Source organism: Puma concolor, chromosome B3, assembly GCF_028749965.1.
Source record: "Puma concolor isolate L17-30 chromosome B3, mPumCon1.1.hap2, whole genome shotgun sequence".
Lineage (NCBI taxonomy): Eukaryota > Metazoa > Chordata > Mammalia > Carnivora > Felidae > Puma > Puma concolor.
In genome coordinates, this window is record NC_141672.1 from 136,334,823 (window position 1) to 136,355,933 (window position 21,111).

A 21,111-nucleotide genomic window follows, 5' to 3' on the forward strand; every position below is an offset into this window, starting at 1 on the left:
TGTCCATAGCAGTAATAATAATGATAACAATAATAATAATAATAAAGCCTGCCACATGAGGTTTTCAGAGAATTAATGATTTAATGTATTATAAATGCACAGCCCAAGACGTGTTAATTTTTTTTTTTTTAAATTTTTTTTTTTTTTTTCAACGTTTATTTATTTTTGGGACAGAGAGAGACAGAGCATGAACGGGGGAGGGGCAGAGAGAGAGGGAGACACAGAATCGGAAACAGGCTCCAGGCTCTGAGCCATCAGCCCAGAGCCTGACGCGGGGCTCGAACTCCCGGACCGCGAGATCGTGACCTGGCTGAAGTCGGACGCTTAACCGACTGCGCCACCCAGGCGCCCCAAGACGTGTTAATTAAGCATTATTCAGTAGATATTAAATAAAGGGAAAAACACAGATCTAAATAAATGTTAAAATACATTCTCTGCGGCGCCTGGGTGGCTCAGTTGGTTGAGCGTCCGACTTCGGCTCAGGTCATAATCTCACGGTTCGCGGGTTCGAGCCCCGCATCGGGCTCTGTGCTGACAGCTCAGAGCCTGGAGCCTGCTTTAGATTCTGTGTGTCCCTCTCTCTCTCTCTCTCTGTCCCCCCTCCCCCCGCTCAGGCTCTGTCTCTCTCTCTCTCAAAAATAAACATATATATATTATATATATATATACACACACATATATATATAATATATATGTATATACATATATATATATATTATATATATATATATTCTCCAAAACACAAGTTAGAATTACTCAAAAACTGAATGTTTGCTGAATTAATGAACAACTTAAAATTTGCCTGTTACAGATACTGAGGGTTATGGCATTTTTTTCTATCGTATCTACCTCTACAGTTTAGGTAGAGCATGAATTTGTTTGGAGAGCGCATGGAACAGGTGGGCCACCGCATATCAGGAGGAGCCAAAATAGATCCACCATAAGATCTGATCACTTGCCCGATTCGTCAGTCAGACAATCGGAAATGAGTCTGAACTGAAACAGCCGCACCGAAGGGCAGCTTCTGAAATGTATTCAACTCAATGCTCCCGGGCCCTTAAGTCCCTCTTGAGAACGTGGCCCAGGCCACACTGCCTTTACACTTTACGTGGCAGAGAACTGTCAGATCTGGGCTTATTTCTCGGGGTGCCAGAGTCCTTTAATATCAGAATTAGAGAGTGTAAACCACAGCAAGCAGCCCCCCCCCCCAGCTTGAACCTTCCCTGTGGTTTCCCATCGACACTAGGAAAGACCCAAAGCCCTTCAAACTTTTAGACTGTCAGAGTCTTACCCCTTCCCCGCGTCACTCTGCCCCTGTGTCCTGTCTTGCTCCACATTTGTGATTCTCCCCCCAGCCTACTCCACTCCATCCACACTGTCCACCGTGATCTTTCTGGAATTGGACAGTCAGGGCACTGCCTTAGAGCCTTTGGATTTGGAAGATTTCCTGCCTGGAAGAGTTCCCCCAGATATTCACACGGCTTTCTTTCTCACCTCCTTAAAGTTCTCATTCAAATGTCCCCCCCGAAGCGAGGCCCTCCCTGGTCGGTCCATGGAAAACTGTGCCCCTTCCCCAAACATATCCTCGGAACGTATCTTGCTTTGCTTTCTACATGGCACCTTTTAACCACCTAACATGTTGTCTTGCCTTTTGCTCATTTGTTTGTTCTGTTTATGGACTCCTGCAACCAAATACAAGTTCCGGGGGAGAAGATACCTTCACTGCGGTCCTTCTTAGAGCATTACCACCTAACACAATGCCTGGCACAAACTGAACATTTGATAACTATCCCTCAAACAAATGAATAGACCGTGGGCAGCTTATCGGCAACCAGAAAAAAGTTAAGAGGGTGAGGGGGCTCCTTGCATTTAAACAGTCTTTCATAAATCACTCTACTTTGCATCTTGAAGGACGCAGTTTGAAAACTGCATTAAGTTAGGTCAGTGGTTCTCTTTGCCCCTCTTCGGAACAGTTGGCAATGTCTGTAGACATCTTTGATTGTCACAACAGTGAGCAGTGGATGGGTGCTCCTGGCATCTAGGGGGTAGAGGTCAGGGATTCTACAATGCACAGGACAGTCCCCTGCAACAGACCATGACCCATCCCAAAATGTCAATGGTACTTAAGGCTGAGAAACCGCAAACCTGATTTAGGCAGAGGTAACTTCTTAGATCTAACCCAACGGCATGGAGACACTGTACATTACAAGGGAGGATGGGAGGGAAGAAAGTAGGTCAATTTGTTGGTATCAGAGAAAGACCAATGACACAAAACTTTCACGTGTAAAATAGAGGGAGGTTAAAAATGACACCACGTAGTGTTTACCCAGCAAGGAATAACACATGTTACTGTGGATTTATCTCTAAAAACAAGAAAAGAGGGGTGCCCGGGTGGCTCACTCAGTTAAGCGTCCGGCTTCGCTCAGGTCATGATCTAGTGGTTCGTGGGTTCGCGTCGGGCTCTGTGCTGACAGCTCAGAGCTGGGAGCCTGCTTCATATTCTGTGTCTCCCTCTCTCTCTGCCCCTCCCCCGCTTGTACTCTCTCTCTCTCAAAAATAAACAAACATTAAAAAAATAAAAATACATAAAAAACAAGAAAAGAAACGTCTCTGTCCTGCCCAAAATAATTGAGAAGAAAAGGAAACTGAATTGTAAAGAAGGGTGTCTGATTCCTGTCCCTTTAGGTCCCTCTAAAATTGGGTCCTAAGCTCTCGTTACATGTATTCCTTCAGGAGTAACTGACAAAGTTGTAATAAAAAGAGAGAAAAGTCCCAAATTGCCCTCTCGTCCCTGAGAGTCAGTGTGTTCTACTACTGATGGGTCTGAGCATTTGGCAGGAGCCAAATCTACAAGAGGACAGCGGCTTCACCCCTATTCCTAGAGGAACACTGGGGAGAAGAGAATTTGGCGAGAAATTAACCAGGCGCTCAACACCAGGTAAATTAACCAGAAAAGATACTGAGGGATGCAGCGTTCCTTCCCCCTGTAGGCATCATGGGAGCTAGTCTAATATCACAGTTAAAGACCTCTCCTCCTAAAAAATGCACTAACAGTTTGAAGAAATAAGTCTTCGGGAAGAAATAAATAAAGCCTTATGGACTAATAAGACCATAACATCTCTATAAGAAAACATATTTATGGTTGGATGAAAAACTAAAATTCTCTCTTCTGGAAGAATACATTTGGTATAGACATTAATGTCCAATTAATAGGTGAAGTCAAATGCAGTCTTTGCACAGCTTCCCTCCTTTGTCCACGTAAAGGCATTATTTGGTGCTTTCTCCTCTGACTTTTTTAGGGTATTTTTTCATTCATCTCTTTGCTTATTCTGTTATGTTACCTTTTAACTGAAATGGCACTTTTTCCAAAAGAAGCTCTCTACTTTCTTCCGCAAAGCATCTTTTGAGACTGAAAGCAAACCTAACTACTATGAAGGCAAAGAGAACTTTTGAGAAAATGGTCTTCAGTAGAGCTGAGAACCACTTGGCAGTTACCAGCAACTAATCTTTGAAGAAATGGGCAGTGAGGAGGTAATATAGAAATACGTGTATGTTTTTCATTAACGAATGGAAAATCAGCCACGGATCTGTATTCCCGGAAACCAAACAGAAACTCCCGCCTTAGGACGGAAAGACTGAGAACAAATTTCGACTAAGACTAGTCGAAAGGTTTTTGTCGGTCAAAGCAATATTTGACTGACACAGAGAAGATTATGTTAGTTTATATCTGAAACTACTGAAAATACTGGAAAAGGATGAGGAATAAAATAGTTGTTTCCTGCTATAGCAGGGGGGATTCCCCCCCCCCAGACTGACAAAGATAAAACAACCCTAGACCATAGAAACCTGTCAACCGTAAAATGACTTACGAACTGTATATTAACAACGGTAACTTACGGACAGCAAGGGAATGGCAACTTTTCCAAGAAAATCAGGAGGTTTATCTCCATCTTCGTCAAACACTGTCACTTCCAAAACATCGTGGATATCTTTAATAGGACTGAAACAAGAAATGTACCACCTATTATATACAAAAACACAGAAGTGGAGTCTGTTCCATGAAGATCTGAACACACGGTTTCACTAATTAAGCCTGTATGCCCTTAGAGTATAAAACTACCATTTAATTAAATTCCAAAAATTAAATCAAACTGAACTCTATTCCCAAACCTTCCATCATGGAAGATTCAGACATCCCTGTGAAAAAAAAAAAAAAAAAAAAGTCAACTTTTTTACTCTGACATTTTCCATGCATATGTGCACTCGAGGGTAGGACTATTAAAGAAACAGGAGGATAAAGAATAAGAGACAGAATGAGGAGAGAAAAAGGACAGTGATTTCAAAGTAGCTTCCAAATAGGCAATAAGACTGTCTTCAAATTAATGAAGAAAAAAGTAAATTAATGAAGAATTCCCTTAAAAAAAAAAAAGGGCGGTGAAAATCACTTTTGCGGAGATTTACAGAAAATTTCCTAGTGTTGAAACGCAAAATACTAAAAATCCCACGCATATTTAGAAACATTTTTTTACGTTGACCAGAAACCAGACATCACCCCTGATGAAAAATGGAGCCATGGTCATTAGCAATGTGTTGAGCAAACAAGAAAATCTTTCATATGACAATGTGCAAACTGGCTTAGGAGAGTTAATCCACTTTTCACAGATCCTTGGGAACTTTCACTAATGTTTTATAGTTTTCAGAGTACAGATCTTTCACCTCTTTAGTTAAGTTTATTCCTAGGTATTTTATGATTTTTGGTATACTTATAAATGGGATTGTCTTATTAATTTCTGTTTCTGCTGCTCCATTATTAGCGTATAGAAATGAAACAGATTTCTGTATATTGATTTTTATCCTACAACCTTACTGAATTCATGTATCACTTCCAGTAGGTTTTTGGTAGAATCTTTAGGGTTTTCCATATAGAGTATCATGTCATCTGCAAATAGTGAATGTTTTACTTCCTGCTTACTAATTTGGATGCCTTTTATTTCTTTTTCTTGTCTGATTGCTGTGGCTAGGACTTCCAGGAAGATGTGAAATAAAAGTGGTGGGACGGGACATCCTTGTTTTATTCTTGACCTTAGGGGAAAGCTCTCCTTTTTTCCTATTAAGTATGATGCTGTGAGTAAACCTACTTCATTGAGGATTTTTATCATGAATGGATGTTGTACCTTGTCAAATGCTTTTTCTGCATCTATTGAAATAACCGTATGGTTTTTATCCTCTTATTTATGTGATATAGCATGTTAACTGATTTGTAAATATTGAGCCATCCTTGCATCCTAGGAATACACCGCACTTGATTGTGGTGAATGTTTTTTTTTAAATGTATTGTTGGATTCTGCCTGCTAATATATTATTGAGGATTTTTGCATCTATGTTCATCAGAGGTATTAGCTTATAGTTAGTTCTCTTTTTCTGTGGTGTCTTTATCTGGTCTTGGAATCAGGGTAATGTTGGTCTCATAGAATGAATTTGGGAGTTTTCCTTCTTTCCTATTTTTTGCAAAAGTTTGAAAAGAATGGGTGTTAACTCTTCTTTAATTGTTTGGTAGGATTTACCTGTGCAACCACGTGGTGTCGGACTTTTTTGTATGTTGGGAGTTTGTTGATTGTGAATTCAGTTTCAACCCTTGGGAACTTTCTACTTGGAAATCATCAACTCCATTCAAACTGTATTCTTTCGGTTATAAGCCCAACATTTCTTCAGTATTGTAAGGGCAGTGAACTGTCATTTGACCCCAATTCAACAGGTGCTTCCCCTTGAAGCCCAGGCACCTCAGAATCTAAAGCAAACCAGGAAATAAATCCATCTTTCTAAATGCCTGAATTTGAAAGAGTAGACAGGGCATCCCTGTGGAGCAGGGGTCATTCAGACAAACTGGAATTCAAGGAGACTTTGGGACTCTTTGAGAAATCACAGAAAACTTATATTTTCAAAAAGACTCTGGCATAATACAAGTCTTTAGGCCTTATACTAATGTTGTCACACATAAACTTGAATTTAAGGCAGATCTACATGTGTAATTTGCTTTAACTCAGGAATGAATTTGTCTGGATATATGGAAGCTTCCACCTACTAACAGATTAATTGAGTTACTGAAAGATCTACCTTACAAATGTCTCCTATAACACTCCCTTGCAGTTCCAAATGGCCTTATCTATTATTAACACTCCATAAAATGAAAGGATAAAAGGTGTTTAGAAGGAAAAAAATAATAAGATTCATCCTTCGCTCATAAAAATGGACAGAACGTTCCACTCAGGAGCCCCAGCCTGCCCCAAACATATCACAGCTAACTGGTCTCTAAGTTAAAACTGCTCCTTGATATTCTGGAGGCTAAAGCACTTACAATGTAAAAACTTTGTTCCACTCAGGGTTGAGGTTTTTGTAAATGGTGTGTGTCTGAAGTCGGTCATTGCCTAACTCCAACAAGCAAAAAGGATCGCTCTTCCCTGGAAAGAGAACACAAGACATTGGTCAAGGCCAAGGACTCTCCTTGGTCAGAGATAAATGAATCGCAAAAGTAACAGAGGACAAGTGAATAAAAGTCATGCACCTTATATCAGTAAGACTGTGCTCACTGAAAGGGCAAAAGTGAGCATCTCTTTCCAGCATGTCTTGTGTAGGAATTCAGGACACCGACAGAATCTACACGCGCCAGAAGAGGAGCACCTAATGGACAGGGACTCATATGCAACCCAGATGCAGGACTGACAGCCAGTGACCACACAGGTCACATAGGAGCAGGTGTCAATCTGGCAGGTGAGGGAGTCCAGTTTTGTGTTTTGTTTTAAAACAGAAGCTCTTCTCGACTCAAGGAGAACGTAGGCAGCAAACAGAGAGGAGCTTCTGTTTTACAGGTGCCTGGGTGGCTCAGTCGGTTGAGCATCCGACATCGGCTAGGGTCATGATCTCATGGTTCATGAGTTCGAGCCCCACAGTGGGCTCACCGCTGTCAGCGCAGAGCCTACTTTGGATCCTCTGTCTCCCTCTCTCTGCCCCTCCCCCATTAAGGCTCTCTCAAAAATAAATACACATTTAAAATATAGATAGATAGATAGATAGATAGATAGATAGATAGATAATTACCCTGCTATAGCTAAAAGCCTAGGATAACCTATAGGCTTCTTCATGATCATGAGAGAAGGGAGAAAAAGTATAAACAGGGCTATTTAGGAGGTAAAACTTCTCTGCAGGGAGTGGCCAAGAACACTTATGATCTTATACATTTAGTACGTTATGAGAACACATATGCTGCATTTTTGCTGCTCGAAAACATGCGGAAGTAGAATTCCATAAAGCAAGTTCAAAGTTTCTATCTTTTTTTTTTTTTTTAATTTTTTGTTTTCAACGTTTATTTATTTTTGGGACAGAGACAGAGCAGGAACGGGGGGGGGGGGGGGCAGAGAGAGAGAGGGAGACACAGAATCAGAAACAGGCTCCAGGCTCTGAGCCATCAGCCATCAGCCCAGAGCCTGACGCGGGGCTCGAACTCCCGGACCGCGAGATCGTGACCTGGTTGAAGTCGGACGCTTAACCGACTGCACCACCCAGGCGCCCCCAAAGTTTTTATCTTAAAAGAAATGAAGCCTGACCCTTACTTCTCTCATCTCACCTCTTCTTTTGCCACCCCATCTCACATATCCTCCAAAAGACAATATAAATAAACAAATAAAAGGTTAGAAAATCCCAAATCCAAAGCTGAACCCAGAAAGCTACTGTCGAAAGAAAGAAAGAAAGAAAGAAAGAAAGAAAGAAAGAAAGAAAGAAGAAAAGAAACTCTCTCCCCTTTTGTTAGGTTTGGTAGAGGGATCTAGAATCGGAACTGTCAGGGACAGAATGGATGGCTCTATAATGTCCATACAACATGAACACATCGCCGGCCTCTGCAGCAGTGACACTCTACAAAGCGGTGCGTGCTAAATTAATTGGGGGCATAAGAACAGATGCTCTCCAACAAATGGTCGAGGAATCCCAGGCCAGGGTCTAATGCAGAGAGTACTCAGGCCTCTTGACCTACTGGCCTACCATTTAGGTCACTGAACCTACATCTAATTAACTTAATAACCAGGAGCTCTGAGGTACTGTGGATCATGTGAAGGAGTCTGCATGAATATTATATTAAAAAAAAAAAAAAGAAGATGCATGCTAAAAGTCATTATTAAACAGGAGATTCCATTCAACGGACTAGTGGTCTGGACACTTGGATGCCTGGCCAAAGCTTCTAAGTCAATGCCATGATCTCAGTGGCCAGTAGACAATGGCCAAGCCGTGGAGACATAAATGGATGAGTCGGGGTTGTCAATTATAACATGGAAACGGCCCCCGTCTAAATTTAACAGAGAAGGAATTGACTAAACTAGTATCAGCTCTCAGAATCACCACAAAGATGGGAAAATCGGGGCTTGAAAATCACTAGAAACCAAAGGGTGTTTCGACATACTCAGGCACAAGACCCTCAGTCAGTATCTCACCCCAGGAAAAGTCTGGTGGGGCCTCCGCTTCCCGGGAAAACTAGCCTCCCAGATGCTCCTATTACTGGCCCCTGGTGTGGCTGCCTCTAATATGAATTCTCTACTCCTGCTCCTCTGCGACACTTGACACAAGAAGTGCTTTCTGATTCGGAGGAAGCATCGGATTGCTCCCGCCTAGCCAAGTACCGGGGTCCTCAATGCCAGAGCTCAGAAAAGAGGTGATGGCTTTTCACCTCCTGTCAACGCAAGGAGGCTCTGACCTCTTCTCCCAAACGTGCCCTGGGCAACTCCCCAGATTTCCAGGGGGCGCGTTCCGAAATCAAACCAATACAAAAACCCATCTACATCTTGCAAAATAATAATAATAATTACAATAATAATAGTAAAGTCTTGCTTATTTCCAGGCAGTTTTACTCAGGGAGCGTGTTTGTCAGGGCGGCGGGTAGGTTTTGGGTGGGGAGGGACTCCAGACTGCCTCTTTAACAACCATGAACATGAAAGAGAACCCGAGCTCCCCGCTGAGTGCTCAGGTAGACGACGCTGGAGCTCTCAACCTGGGCTCAAAACAGCTACTTAACCGTTTGTCAGACTGTTAGTAGGTGTCAGGACTGCTCCTCCAGAGACACCCACATGACATTGCATCAGCAGTCCCTCCAGGGAAACCACCTGACACTTTTAATGAAAGCCCTGAGGTGACTCCACAGCAGGGCAGAGACACGGCCGGTCCTGTGCAGGCACAGGTGGGCTGGAGCTGTGGCCCCCTCTCTCTTGAGCCAGCACACTCTTAGCCGTCCCAGCTAATGAGGAACAGACTTCCTTCCAGAAACTGGGAACTGCAGTTATGCGTCTCCAAGGAACATACCGCACCAACCCGCCGAAGGTAATTCCGTCAAAGCTCATTAAAACGCTGCATTTGTTAATATTACAGTATAAACAGGCAGAGAGGAGGAAGAAGAAACAAAGACATAAACACATTTATGGAGTAGTTCATCTATCCTTTCTGGGTTGCTTTCCTTCCCTAACACGGTTCCGGGTATCTGGGGGCTTTCAATGAAATTTCCATCATGGATGTATTTATCGGGGAGAAAAAAAGTGATCTCCCGTAATACGTGAAACGTCCAAATGTTCTCCCAATGGCACTGGGCACACACACCGGGCAAACTGACCTACACACACTTGCGACAGCGCTTCTTGCTTTTTGCTCCACCTGGCTGCACAGGTAGAACACCTAGATGACCTCTTCTACATCCAGACACATGTCACCTCGACACGGTCCCGCCACTGGCGACTCAGTTGCATGGTACTCCTCTAGGACCCTGCGCTCAAAAGTCTTCAACACCACTCCGCAACCCATTTATAGCCCTGGAATGGCAAGCAGGGGGTTCTCATTTAAATAACTTCACCTTGGGGCGCCTGGGTGGCACAGTCGGTTAAGCGTCCGACTTCAGCCAGGTCACGATCTCGCGGTCCGTGAGTTCGAGCCCCGCGTCGGGCTCTGGGCTGATGGCTCAGAGCCTGGAGCCTGTTTCCGATTCTGTGTCTCCCTCTCTCTCTGCCCCTCCCCCGTTCATGCTCTGTCTCTCTCTGTCCCAAAAAATAAATAAACGTTGAAAAAAAAAATTTAAATAACTTCACCTTTCTATCAGGTGCGGAAGTTGAACGGCAAGTAATAAATGTGTTTTAGAGGTCCCATCGTTCACGTGACATTTACTAAGCCCCCACTCTGCTCCTGGCACTTCGGAACCAGGCCCCGATGCACCAGAGACCGCCAAGTCCTTACCTTTAAGGGACTCTCAGAATAATCTCTGCTTTTCAGCAAATGTCACCCTTTCCGTGAAAGCTTCCCTCCTGCTCCCTGCCAGGAGATAGACTTGTCCGGTTTCTGATCTGCGACTGTGTATTTTCCTTACACTTCTCACATTCCACGTCTGTGCATTCCTGTTCCGTATTTAGTCTTGTGTTTCACTGAACGGGGCTGATGCAGGCACACCCAAGGCACGCAGTCCCTGCCATCCCCTGCGAGGAATGTCCAGATGCAGGGACAGAGCGCCGCAGGGGGCTTCCTGGCTCCTGGTGGCAGGTGTTAGATGGAGGGAGCCACCAGGCTCCTTCCGCTCTGGGCAAATAACCGTGCTTTAGGCAAGTCCGCATTCGGTCCTCACATCAAGAGGTGCGGAATGTTGGTGCCATTTGTGCAGAAGAGGAACCGCAAGTTCGAAGAAATTTAATGTGGTTGGTCAAAGTCCAGAAAGATTTCATAGTGGAAATGAATCTCCTTTGAAATGTTTATTTATTTGTTGGGGCAGGGGGCGGGGTGCAGAGAGAAAGGGAGAGAGAGCATTCCAAGCAGCCTCTACGCTCAGCACGGAGCCCGACGCGGGGGCTCGATCTCATGACTGTGAGATCAGGACCTGAGCCAAAACCAAGAGTCGGATGCTTAACCACCTGAGCCACCCAGGCGCTCCAGAGTGGGAGTGAATCTTGAAGCCAACATTTAGGAGGAGGCTTAATTTGGCTGCCAGAAATGCATAGGTTGGGTGCCTGGGTGGCTCAGTCGGTTAGGCATCTGACTTCAGCTCAGGTCATGACATTGCGGCTCGTGAGTTCGAGCCCCACATCGGGCTCTGTGCTGACAGCTCAGAGCCTGGAGCCTGCTTAGGATTCTGTGTCTCCCTCTCTCTCTGCCCCTCCCCCACTCATGCTCTGTCTCTCTCTCTCTCTCTCTCTCTCTCTCTCTCTCTCTCTCTCAAAAATAAATAAACATTAAAAAAATTGAAAAAAAAGAAATGGATAGGTTAATCTTGAGAGACAGATGACAGCCTTAAATTTATTAACAAGATAGACACACAGATACAGATAATAAATAAATGTTAACAATATTAATTAATAATATTAGTAAATAAATATAAATGGTGGCAATCAGGATATGTAAGATGTGGGTGGATAAATGCAGAGATTAACTTGAAGCCTTGAAGGCCATGACTAGTACTTTTCACTTAAATTCATTTCTTGTTTCTCATCTAGCAGCCAGGAGCCACCACAGACTCATCAGTACAAGGGACAGGATTAGAAGGAAGGGTTTCTAGAGGACGATCCTTCCTGAAGTTAAGGGTAAAGCATCATGGCTCAGAAGGGGAGGCCCACAGAGCCATGCCAGAGTAAATTGCCATAAACCCTCCCTTCACGCCTTGTTTCCAAACATATGCATATAAACCTTACCACTGCATACTGTACAAAGCGCTCATCTTAAAAACTTCTTCTCTGACAATTTACCCCACACGATCCATCCGGATCTACCCTCTATTCCCAAACCCTATTATCGAGGTTGATGTGTCTTTCCCCCTACCCCTGACCAGCACACAGAGATGTGGGGCTCGGATATGCTTCCTATTCTGCATGTGGAATGACCTCTCCCTGCAATGCTCTCCCAACCCTTGGTCCTAACCAAAACACGAAGGCCAACTCACCTCCAAGACCTAGTTCAAGATGCATCATCTTCATAGAACTTTCTCTGCCACCTGAGGCTCCATGGCGCCTCCCCTTTCCCCCCAACCCCTATGATGATTAACTTGAAAATTATGACGCTTCACTGCATGGTGCACCTGCTCCTTTATCCGACAAATACTCTATGATCCCGGCAACGTAAACAACACTGTGCTACGAGCCGAAAGGGGTTTTCAAAGAAGAAACACTGATCTCTGTTGGTGCTGGGTCTAACTTTCCAAGTACGTCCTGCCTCCCTGAGTGGGTTGCAAGCTTTTCCAATCCAAAGAAAGGCCTCGGTGGAGTCACACAGGTGACCACGTCCTTACGTCACTGCTGCGGACATCCAGAGCATGGCACAGACGGGTCTATATTAGGGCTGCGAGATCCGCAGAGGAAGAGAAGGACTCAATTTTGCTGATATGTTATTTAACTAAATTTGCACGTTTCTACTATTCTAGCACAAACACAGAAAACATACAAGAGATCGTGACGTAAGAATTTTTCCTTCTTCTGACTCCATTCCCCTGTCACTAGTCAAGTTCGAAAAAAAAAAAAAAACCCACCAGCACCGTCTACTCCATTTGCCTAACATCTCCCCCTTTCCACTGTTGCACCCTGAAAATCCTCCAGGCACGTGATTTCTTCCAAGTCTGGGGAAAACGCTGTAGACTCTGGAACATGCTGTTCCTTGGTTTGAAAATGCTTTCCTTTTACCTCTGCCGTGCTAACTCATCTCTGACATCCCTGCTAAAACATCGCAGGAACACCACGCAGGTGTCCTTTTAATGAACCTTGGCATCCTGTTCTTGACCTTAGGAGTACAACTGTCATTACAACTGACCCGTGAACAACACACGTTGTGGATTTTTTTTTTTTAAATAGATAATACAATATCATACTGCAAATGAATTTTCTCTTCCATGGTTTTCTTAATAACATTTTCTATTGGAAAAATACAGTATATAATACATATAACATACACGTATGTGTTACTCAGCTCTTTGTGTTATCAAAAAGGCTTCAGGTCAACAGTAGGCTATGAGTACTTAAAAGTTACATGCCGGGACGCTTGGGTGGCTCAGTCTCTTAAGCGTCCGACTTCAGCTCAGGTCACGATCTCACCACGGTTTGGGAGTTCAAGCCCCCCCACCCCCCCGCCACCCCATCCCACATTGGGCTCTCTGCTCTCAGCACAGAGCCTGCTTCAGATCCTGTCTCCCTCTCTCTCTGACCCTCCCTGCTTCATGTTCTCTCTCAAAAAATAAACAAACAAACAAACATTAAAAAATTAAGAGTTAAATTCCAATTTTTGCCCATTTTGACCGTATAGACTCTCAATGCTCCTACCCCCGCCCCTTACTGTTCAAGTATCAACTGTGGATCCTGCTGGTTTAATTAGCCGCTTCACGTGGGAGCGAGGGTCAATGCCTATTCCCTGAGACATCCCCAGAGCCTACCACAGCCTCTCCCATAGAGCAGGTATGTTTGCTGAAAAAATTCATTAATTACTAAGAACCCAACTAATAAGATCCAAGTACTCCTTTGTTAATTCGCAGGCCAAAAGCGCACTGAGTTCATTCACTCTCAAGGTCCTACTAATTTAAACACTGCTAAATATTACACATACTTCCAAACACTGCGCCGACGAGAGTCCCATGTTCTTTGGCAGACTATTAAAGCAGATGGCGAGCCAAAGACAGATTTATATAGTTTTTGATGTGTTTTTAAAAAGTTGGTCTTGATTTGAGCCCAGCTATCCAATAGTTCTCAAGGAAATTAAAAGCATTCAATCACTATTGTTAAGGCTTTTAGAAATTGCAATTACAGTCGTCCCTTTGAAAATAGGGCATCTTTAAGAGGAGAGGTATTGCTATGGATACAACTTCAAACAGACAATGAAAACAAACCAGAAAATGGACAGGTGACTTGAAATTCCCAGTGAACGGTAACTGTAAGACTCTTTTCCTCGGATACAAGCAGTCATGTTTTGAAGAAAAAAAACAATCAAAAACATTCATAGTCAATGTAATAATTTATAGGAACTACTCAAAAGTCATGATTGCAGCATATGGCTGGAATATTTCTACTCTACAGTGTGGGATCTAAATGAAGTGTTTTGGTCAATAGTTTTTCAGAATAGCGCTCTTGTACGTAACAAAAAAACTGATGAGCCCCGCAAAAGTATTTTATATTGATAAAACTATTATTCAGATTATCAGAATGTGAAAGCGAGCACTAAAGTGGCTTAAGTATTAAACCAGTATTAAGTATTTTCCTACCAGAAGACACATTTTTTTTTTCTTTACTTTTATCAGACAGCAGAAACAGAACAAAAAGAAAAAACATTTTAGACCGGTAACTAGATTTCTCGAAGTGTTCCTTGAAAAGCCAAGTGGGATGAGAAATCCTGGTATTTCTGATGTTATTTGATAGAAAATTATAAACAAAATATTAAGACAATAATCTTTGGAATCCTCCACATCAACGATAATCTAATCAAATGGATTTAATAAAAAATGGAAATGGTATTTATTGAACATGCAATACGTGTCAGGCACGTTCACGTAGGTTTTCATTAACCCTCAAAATATCTGCGGGGAAGGGGACCTAAGGCCAGTATGTGGTAGAACCAAGATTTAAAATAGTTCTCCATTTCTGTGTCTGTTTTACACCATAATAGATATGGATTAGAATGAAAGCAGCTACCATAAAAATAAAGAGTACAAAAATGGGGACTGAGTTCCATCTGTGACGAATAAGTCATTGCATTGAACACCGATTGACTTAACCCCTGAGTCACAATCTCTTAAGGCTCATTCACCGAATGAATGGAGAACTCTACCCCAGGCAGGAGAGATGACCCCTGTGTGTGGAACAACAGACCAAGAGCTCCTCCTAATGGCACTGGGAACTGGAAACGCCACCCAGATTTTGAGCAAAGTCCTCGTTCACGTCCATGATACCTGCTGCCCCCTACAGGCAACTCTGAGAAAGGCTGAGCCACCAAGTTCCTTAAGGGTGTGTCTGAGGTACAGTAGGTACTCAATGAATAGTTCTTGAAGGTCACTAGATCCGCCACCAAGCTGACTTAGTTGACACAAGTTTTAAAAGCAACTGGGAAGCTATATTGGGCTCCTTGGAAAGAAGGTGGGGATTTGGGAAGTACATGTATCTTTGTTCTCCTGGATCAGGTGCTATTGGGGACCCTATCCTGCTTATTTATCAAATGAAGCTACTTCACAATAACAAATATATATATATATATGGCAGTTGTCTTATCACCACTGGCAACAGAGAAAGGGTCCACGTGGCAACCCTACTGCCAAGAAGTCACGAAGATCCAGACATATTTGAAAGCTTTTTTGCCTCTGATGGGTGGGTTTTGTAGGGCAAAATGTGCCAAAGAAGTTGCAAGGATGCAAGAAAAGTCCCCGGAGAACAAGTAACTCTAGGGTGTGAGCCAAGATGGTATTTCCGGTTTGTTCCTTCGTCGTCTCTTGATAGATACCTCCCCAGGTTCTCATCATGGCGGACAGATTATTACCATGACAAGAACGCGAAGACTTAAGATAGGATTGTGCTACAAAGAGGAGAGATATTGAGATCTGTATTCCATTACACTGTTGTCATTCTACAAGGAGGTGGGCTTGCCACGCTGCTCCGCATGCTCTTTTGCTACCGTTGGCTTGGTGAGGTAACGAAAACTCTCCTACGTTTCTACAACCCCCATTTTATGCCCAGAATTCTTAATGGGTAGGGGCACCTTGGCAGTGGTAACAGGGTAGAAGAAGGAAGCAGAGGGAGACCGAACAATAGCCAGTCTTACCGCTAGAAGATTCCCTAGGGGAAAGGATGTCAACATATAAGAATTATTGTAAAGAATAAAGAGGAGGCTTAATTAACAGGAAGGAAGAAGTGTGAAACCCACATCTTGATTCGGAGAATATAAAAGAAGAGTCATCGACTAGGTGTTGAATTTGGCAGGTACCTTCTTTATGTACATGGTAGTTATGATGGCTTCAATACTGAAACATGGAAGCAACCCCTTAATGTTAAAATCTAGCAGGTTTCCCACCATAGTCTATCAATTATAAGGCTCTCCAGAACAATCCTCCCGATGTGTGCTGAACATATAGTAAACAGTTTCCCACTTTTCAGTGGTTGCTCTCTCAATAGGTAGGTTAAGCATTGTCGTTTGTACCGAAATACAAACCTGATGAGAAAAGATTCAGTTCTTTAACAATTTTTCTATTTGTCTGTCGCCTACATTATTATCCTTCGTGATACAAACTCTGTTTTTTTCCTCACGGTATTAACTCATGAATCTGATGTAGCCCCGGGCAAAGCCCTCTCTGAGGGCTTTACCATAGAGGGAACCTGTTGCACACATCATTTCTCAGCTCTGTCCTGAACAAAATCTTCCTCTCACTTCATTAGAATGTGGGTTACTTTCTTCTCAAAACAGCTGAGTTTTAAGACTGGCAGCAGGTGAGTGGCATATGTGGGTCTCATTAAGCATTACCGACAGCTAGCCTCACCTTGAGTCTCAAAGTACAATTTATCATCTGTTTCGTGAATCAAGGCTATGGCCTGCTTTACTACAGAAGTAATAGCATCAGAATGGACAACCTATTACTTAAAAATTTTAGGTTACGTTGGGCTCAAGGGGTTTGTGAGACAAACTCTTTAATAAAAATATCTGACAGGCTCTTCTATTAGAATGACTGCTTATGGCCATCCACATCTAATATTGGCTGTAGAGAACATTAAAATGTCTTTCACCAATTTTAGACGGACCGAATGCAAGAGAAGATACATTACTTCGGATTTTTTAAGCGTCGTCTCACTTATATACAAACAAATGCCAGACATAAAAAAAAAAAAATACCAAGCTACCTATAAATTCAAACATATGAGCGTTGAATCGGTTCCATCACACAACAGAATGGCATATTTATAAAAGAATGCATGAATTCAAAACTAATAAATATCTTTTTTATACATTAGAGCACTGAAGCCTTTATCTTTTGTAAATATCATAATACTGGTGATATATGTAAATTTACATTATTAATATCTTCTAACACATTTGGAAAGGTACGCTTTTTTTCTTCATTTAAAAAGCACATTTTTACTTCTCATTTGGAAAGAAATTCACTTTAGTGATTAGGCTTGTGTGTAGATAGTATACACACATATGTATATACATATACGTATATATACAAAGTGTATATAAAGTATATATATATATATTATGTATATCATATATACATCTACTATTTCAATGTTCTAAAATATTAGCAAAGTAATGGGGATTTAATGTCTCCAAAGTTTAATTTCTTCTCATGACTCTATAATTATATTAGGCTGTATTTTTTTATGATTAGATAATCATAACACCAATAACCACTAAGAGAGAGTATCATACTTTGACCGCAGTGGCAATGCGCGGTTAGTATTTTCTTTTTTGAAGTCCTCCTTGCTAAGACAGAGATCACTTCCAAATGGGCAAACCGTTGACAAGAAGGCTTACCAAGTGCCTTCATCGCCCTTCTAGGACATGTACTCTGTACTCTGCGGACTCTTAACAATAACCTCCATACACAGTACTACCAAGATCTCTCCCTGAACGTTAGCTTTATCGATGTTCTCCCGGAATCTTCTGTAAAACAAACTTAAAGCATCCGTTATTGTGGTTATTCAGTATTGTTTGTAAGAAAAAAAGAATGATCAAAAAGTAGGAAACAGAAGTAGGAAGGTAAGAAAGTTCCCTTTTGTACTGTCTAAAATGATGACCATTCTCTGAGAACGCCCCTGGTTATTCAGAGTAAATACATTTCTTTTTTTATTTGCAGGAGTGAATGCTTTGTTTCCGGAGCCACTGCCATAGAACTGCTCATTTTATAAAGTACAGCAGGCTGGAAAAGGCTGGGCGTGGGGTATAATTGGTTACTTATTTCTTAAATGTTTCTGGTACTGACAATCTTGGGTATACATACCTCTTCTGATTCACCAGCAGACAGCGTTTTTCACCGCATAGCAATTGAATTGGTAACAATAATAACAGATAATGTGTGAGTCCCCACCATATGATACAGACGCTAACCTCTTGCAGGTATTAATGACATCGCTATTGCTACCTGCCTGCAGTCTGAATCCATTTCTTTTCTTCATATAGAAAATTTGCTTTACAACTCTCTGCATTAGGTCCACTTTGTTGCCCTAAAGCAATATCCTGGTTGAGAATAGACCAGAGGATTCACACAGGAGCCTGCCAGCCAATAAAGAACACAGACTGTGAAATTTGGTTCTAAAAATAAAGATCAATATGGTCTAAAGACATGTTTAGCTAATGACAAGGAACTTTTGCTTCAATTCCGAGTGATAATTTTCCCATAAATAATACAGACAGTGAAACATCAGGGCATTTAGTCAAACCACACAGCATGACTGGATTTGTAACCACCGCTTTTTGTGACTGGAATCTTCTGGTACTTGTCTTCAGCCACTCCAAAACTATCTACGAGAATCTTGACTATAAAGAAAATGACAAAATGACAACATTTCCCCCCAAAATTATTCTTCTGAAGAGAGAGTTTTGCTTTGTCTCCTGGCCTTTTTTTTTTTTTTTTTTTTTTTTACGTTCCTCTCTTATTCACTTTAACAGTCAAAATACTGTTTGGAAAAGCAACATTGACTTGAAACACCTCCATAAATACTAGTTTGGGGGGATGCAAAAAGGGTACCTGTCAGGACGGGTGAAATAAAGGAGGTTTTAAAAATGTGTTTCCACATACGGCTGTAGTTGTAAACAAGACTTTAAAAAAAAACCTTTTTTTTTAAAGAAAAACTTTTAATGCATTGCAGTTAGTTCCTACAGATTCAAAAACATGCAACTACAGACAGAATTTCTGAAAATATTGTTCTAAGGCACGAATGAGTTCTTGTGTTTGCAACAACATTTCCTGAGACATCAGCAATCATAGATTCAGAAAGTACTATCTTGAAACATTCAGACTGAAGGGAAAATAATCGGCTCCAGAAAACTAGTGGATGCTCTAAATGTGCTGTAGTGATCATTAAACGACTAATGTCAAAGGCACATGTGAAATGGGTGAATTAAGTGTTTTCATAAACTGGAAAAGTTTTAAAGAAAGGAAAGTTTGGGGCGCCTGGATGGCTCAGTTGGTTAAGCATCCGACTTCGGCTCAGGTCATGATCTCACAGTGCATGAGTCTGAACTCTCACGTCAGGCTCTGTGCTGACGGCTCAGAGCCTGGAGCCTGCTTTGGACTCTGTGTCTCCTCTCTCTCTGTCCCTCCCCCGCTTGTGCTCTGTCTCTGTCTCTGTCTCTCTCTCTCAAATATAAACAAACATTAATTTAAAAAAAAAAAAAATAGAGGTGCCTGGGTGGCTCGGTTAAGTGTAGGACTTCAGCTCAGGTCACGACCTCATGGCTCGTGAGTTCGAGCCCCACATCAGGCTCTGTGCTGACAGCTCGGAGCCTGGAGCCTGCTTCGGATTCTGTGTCTCCCCCTCTCTCTGCCTCTCCCATACTCATGCTCTGTCTCTCTCTGTCTCTTAATAATAAGTAAACATGAAATTTTTTTTAAAAAATTAAAAAAAAGGTTTTTTATTTAAACTTTCTTAAGAAAGGAAAATTTCTAAATCAATTATGAGACTATAAACATTTGCAACTAAATTAATGAACGTTCGAAGTAGTCATTTGAATATTTCATCTTTAACCCCCCAAATTCTTTAATTCATATTGGCCAAAATACCATTTTTGGATCTTCTCACGGGGTATTTCCTTAAGATCAACATCACCTTATTTCCTGTGGCTTATACAGCAATAATTTCTATTGGTTCATTTTTTGAGGGAGGGGAAGGAGAAGTCCCTTACAAAAAACAACTACGTTTATATTTTCCATCATTTTTGTAATATACAGTGCTTAAAGTTAAAATTATTTTTTTCTGGGGCAGCTGGCTCAGGTCATGATCTCACAGCTCGTGAGTTCGAGCCCCGCATAGGGCTCTGTGCTGACAGCTTGGAGTCTGGAGCCTGCTTCAGATCCTCTGTCTGCCCCCTCTCTGCCCCTCCCATGCTCGTGCTCTGTCTCTCTCTCAAAAATAAATAAATGTTAAAAATAATAAAATAAAATAAAATAAAATAAAATAAAATAAAATAAAATAAAATAAAATAAAAATTCTTTTTTCCAAAGTTGGATCTTCCTCACCCTCAGTCTCAAAAGTTCAGAGGCGACTGTCACATAGAACTTTCTGTGTAGAAGAGAGTAGACCACATTCTAAAAATAGGAGATGAATGGGTCCTTCAATACCTTGTCCACGCAGAAAACCATGCTGTAAAATATTCTTTGTATTTATCAATTTTCTTGGTAAATAGCACTTGCCATATCGTGTCTCAACTGCTAGCACAATGGGTTAATTTGGCAATCAGAGGAGAGTCTCCCTCCGATCAGACATTGGAATGTCTGGATTACTCTCCTCATAGTCCAGCATAACTCAGCACAAAGCATGTCTGCTCTATCTCTGTCTAAAAGTTCAAGTTCGTGGGGCACCTGGGTGGCTCAGTCAGTTGGGTGCCTGACTTCAGCTCAGGTCATGATCTGTGAGTTCAGGCCCCATGTCGGGCTCTGTGCTGACAGCTTGGAGCCCGGAGCCTGTTTTAGGTTCTGTGTCTCCCTCTCTCTCTGCCCCTCCCCTGCTCATGCTCTGTCTCTCTCTCTCTTGCTCTCAAATATAAACAAACATTAAAAAAAAAAGTTAAAAGTTCAAGTTCAAGAAGTACCAAGAGAAATTGCGTATAAGACCACGTCAACTGCAACGTGGTCCCATGGCCGAGACTTTGGCCACTGTTTCTGAGAAGCACCAGCTGGACGCACATCCAGGTTTAAGTTTACCAACCACCACATCCTCTTACATTGGGAAGGACGAAATGCTTCCAGAACAGAGCACGGCAAGGAGTGAAGGCAGGGGGTCGGATCTGTCTTCTGAGGTACTCTAGTCAAAATTTCTCAGAAACTTAATAAATAAAGCAATGGCACTAATCATCCACGAAAATATTTGAAAGCCAAATAAATGGACTGGTATGTTACCTAACCATAAGAAAATTATTTGAGGGGTG

At 42.1% G+C, this 21,111-nt stretch overlaps 1 protein-coding gene across 9 annotated transcripts in view; it reads right to left on the bottom strand.

Moving 5' to 3' along the window:
* MCTP2 (multiple C2 and transmembrane domain containing 2) overlaps positions 1-21,111 on the bottom strand; it is a 247,840-nt gene that overhangs the window by 95,610 nt on the left and 131,119 nt on the right. For all 9 annotated transcript variants that reach the window (XM_086711463.1, XM_086711462.1, XM_086711460.1 and 6 more), the window contains 2 exons: positions 6,356-6,458; positions 3,898-4,000 (listed from right to left, as the gene is read on the bottom strand). In XM_086711463.1, coding sequence (XP_086567589.1) covers positions 3,898-4,000; positions 6,356-6,458 — 206 coding nt within the window. The remainder of the gene's footprint in view (positions 1-3,897; positions 4,001-6,355; positions 6,459-21,111) is intronic.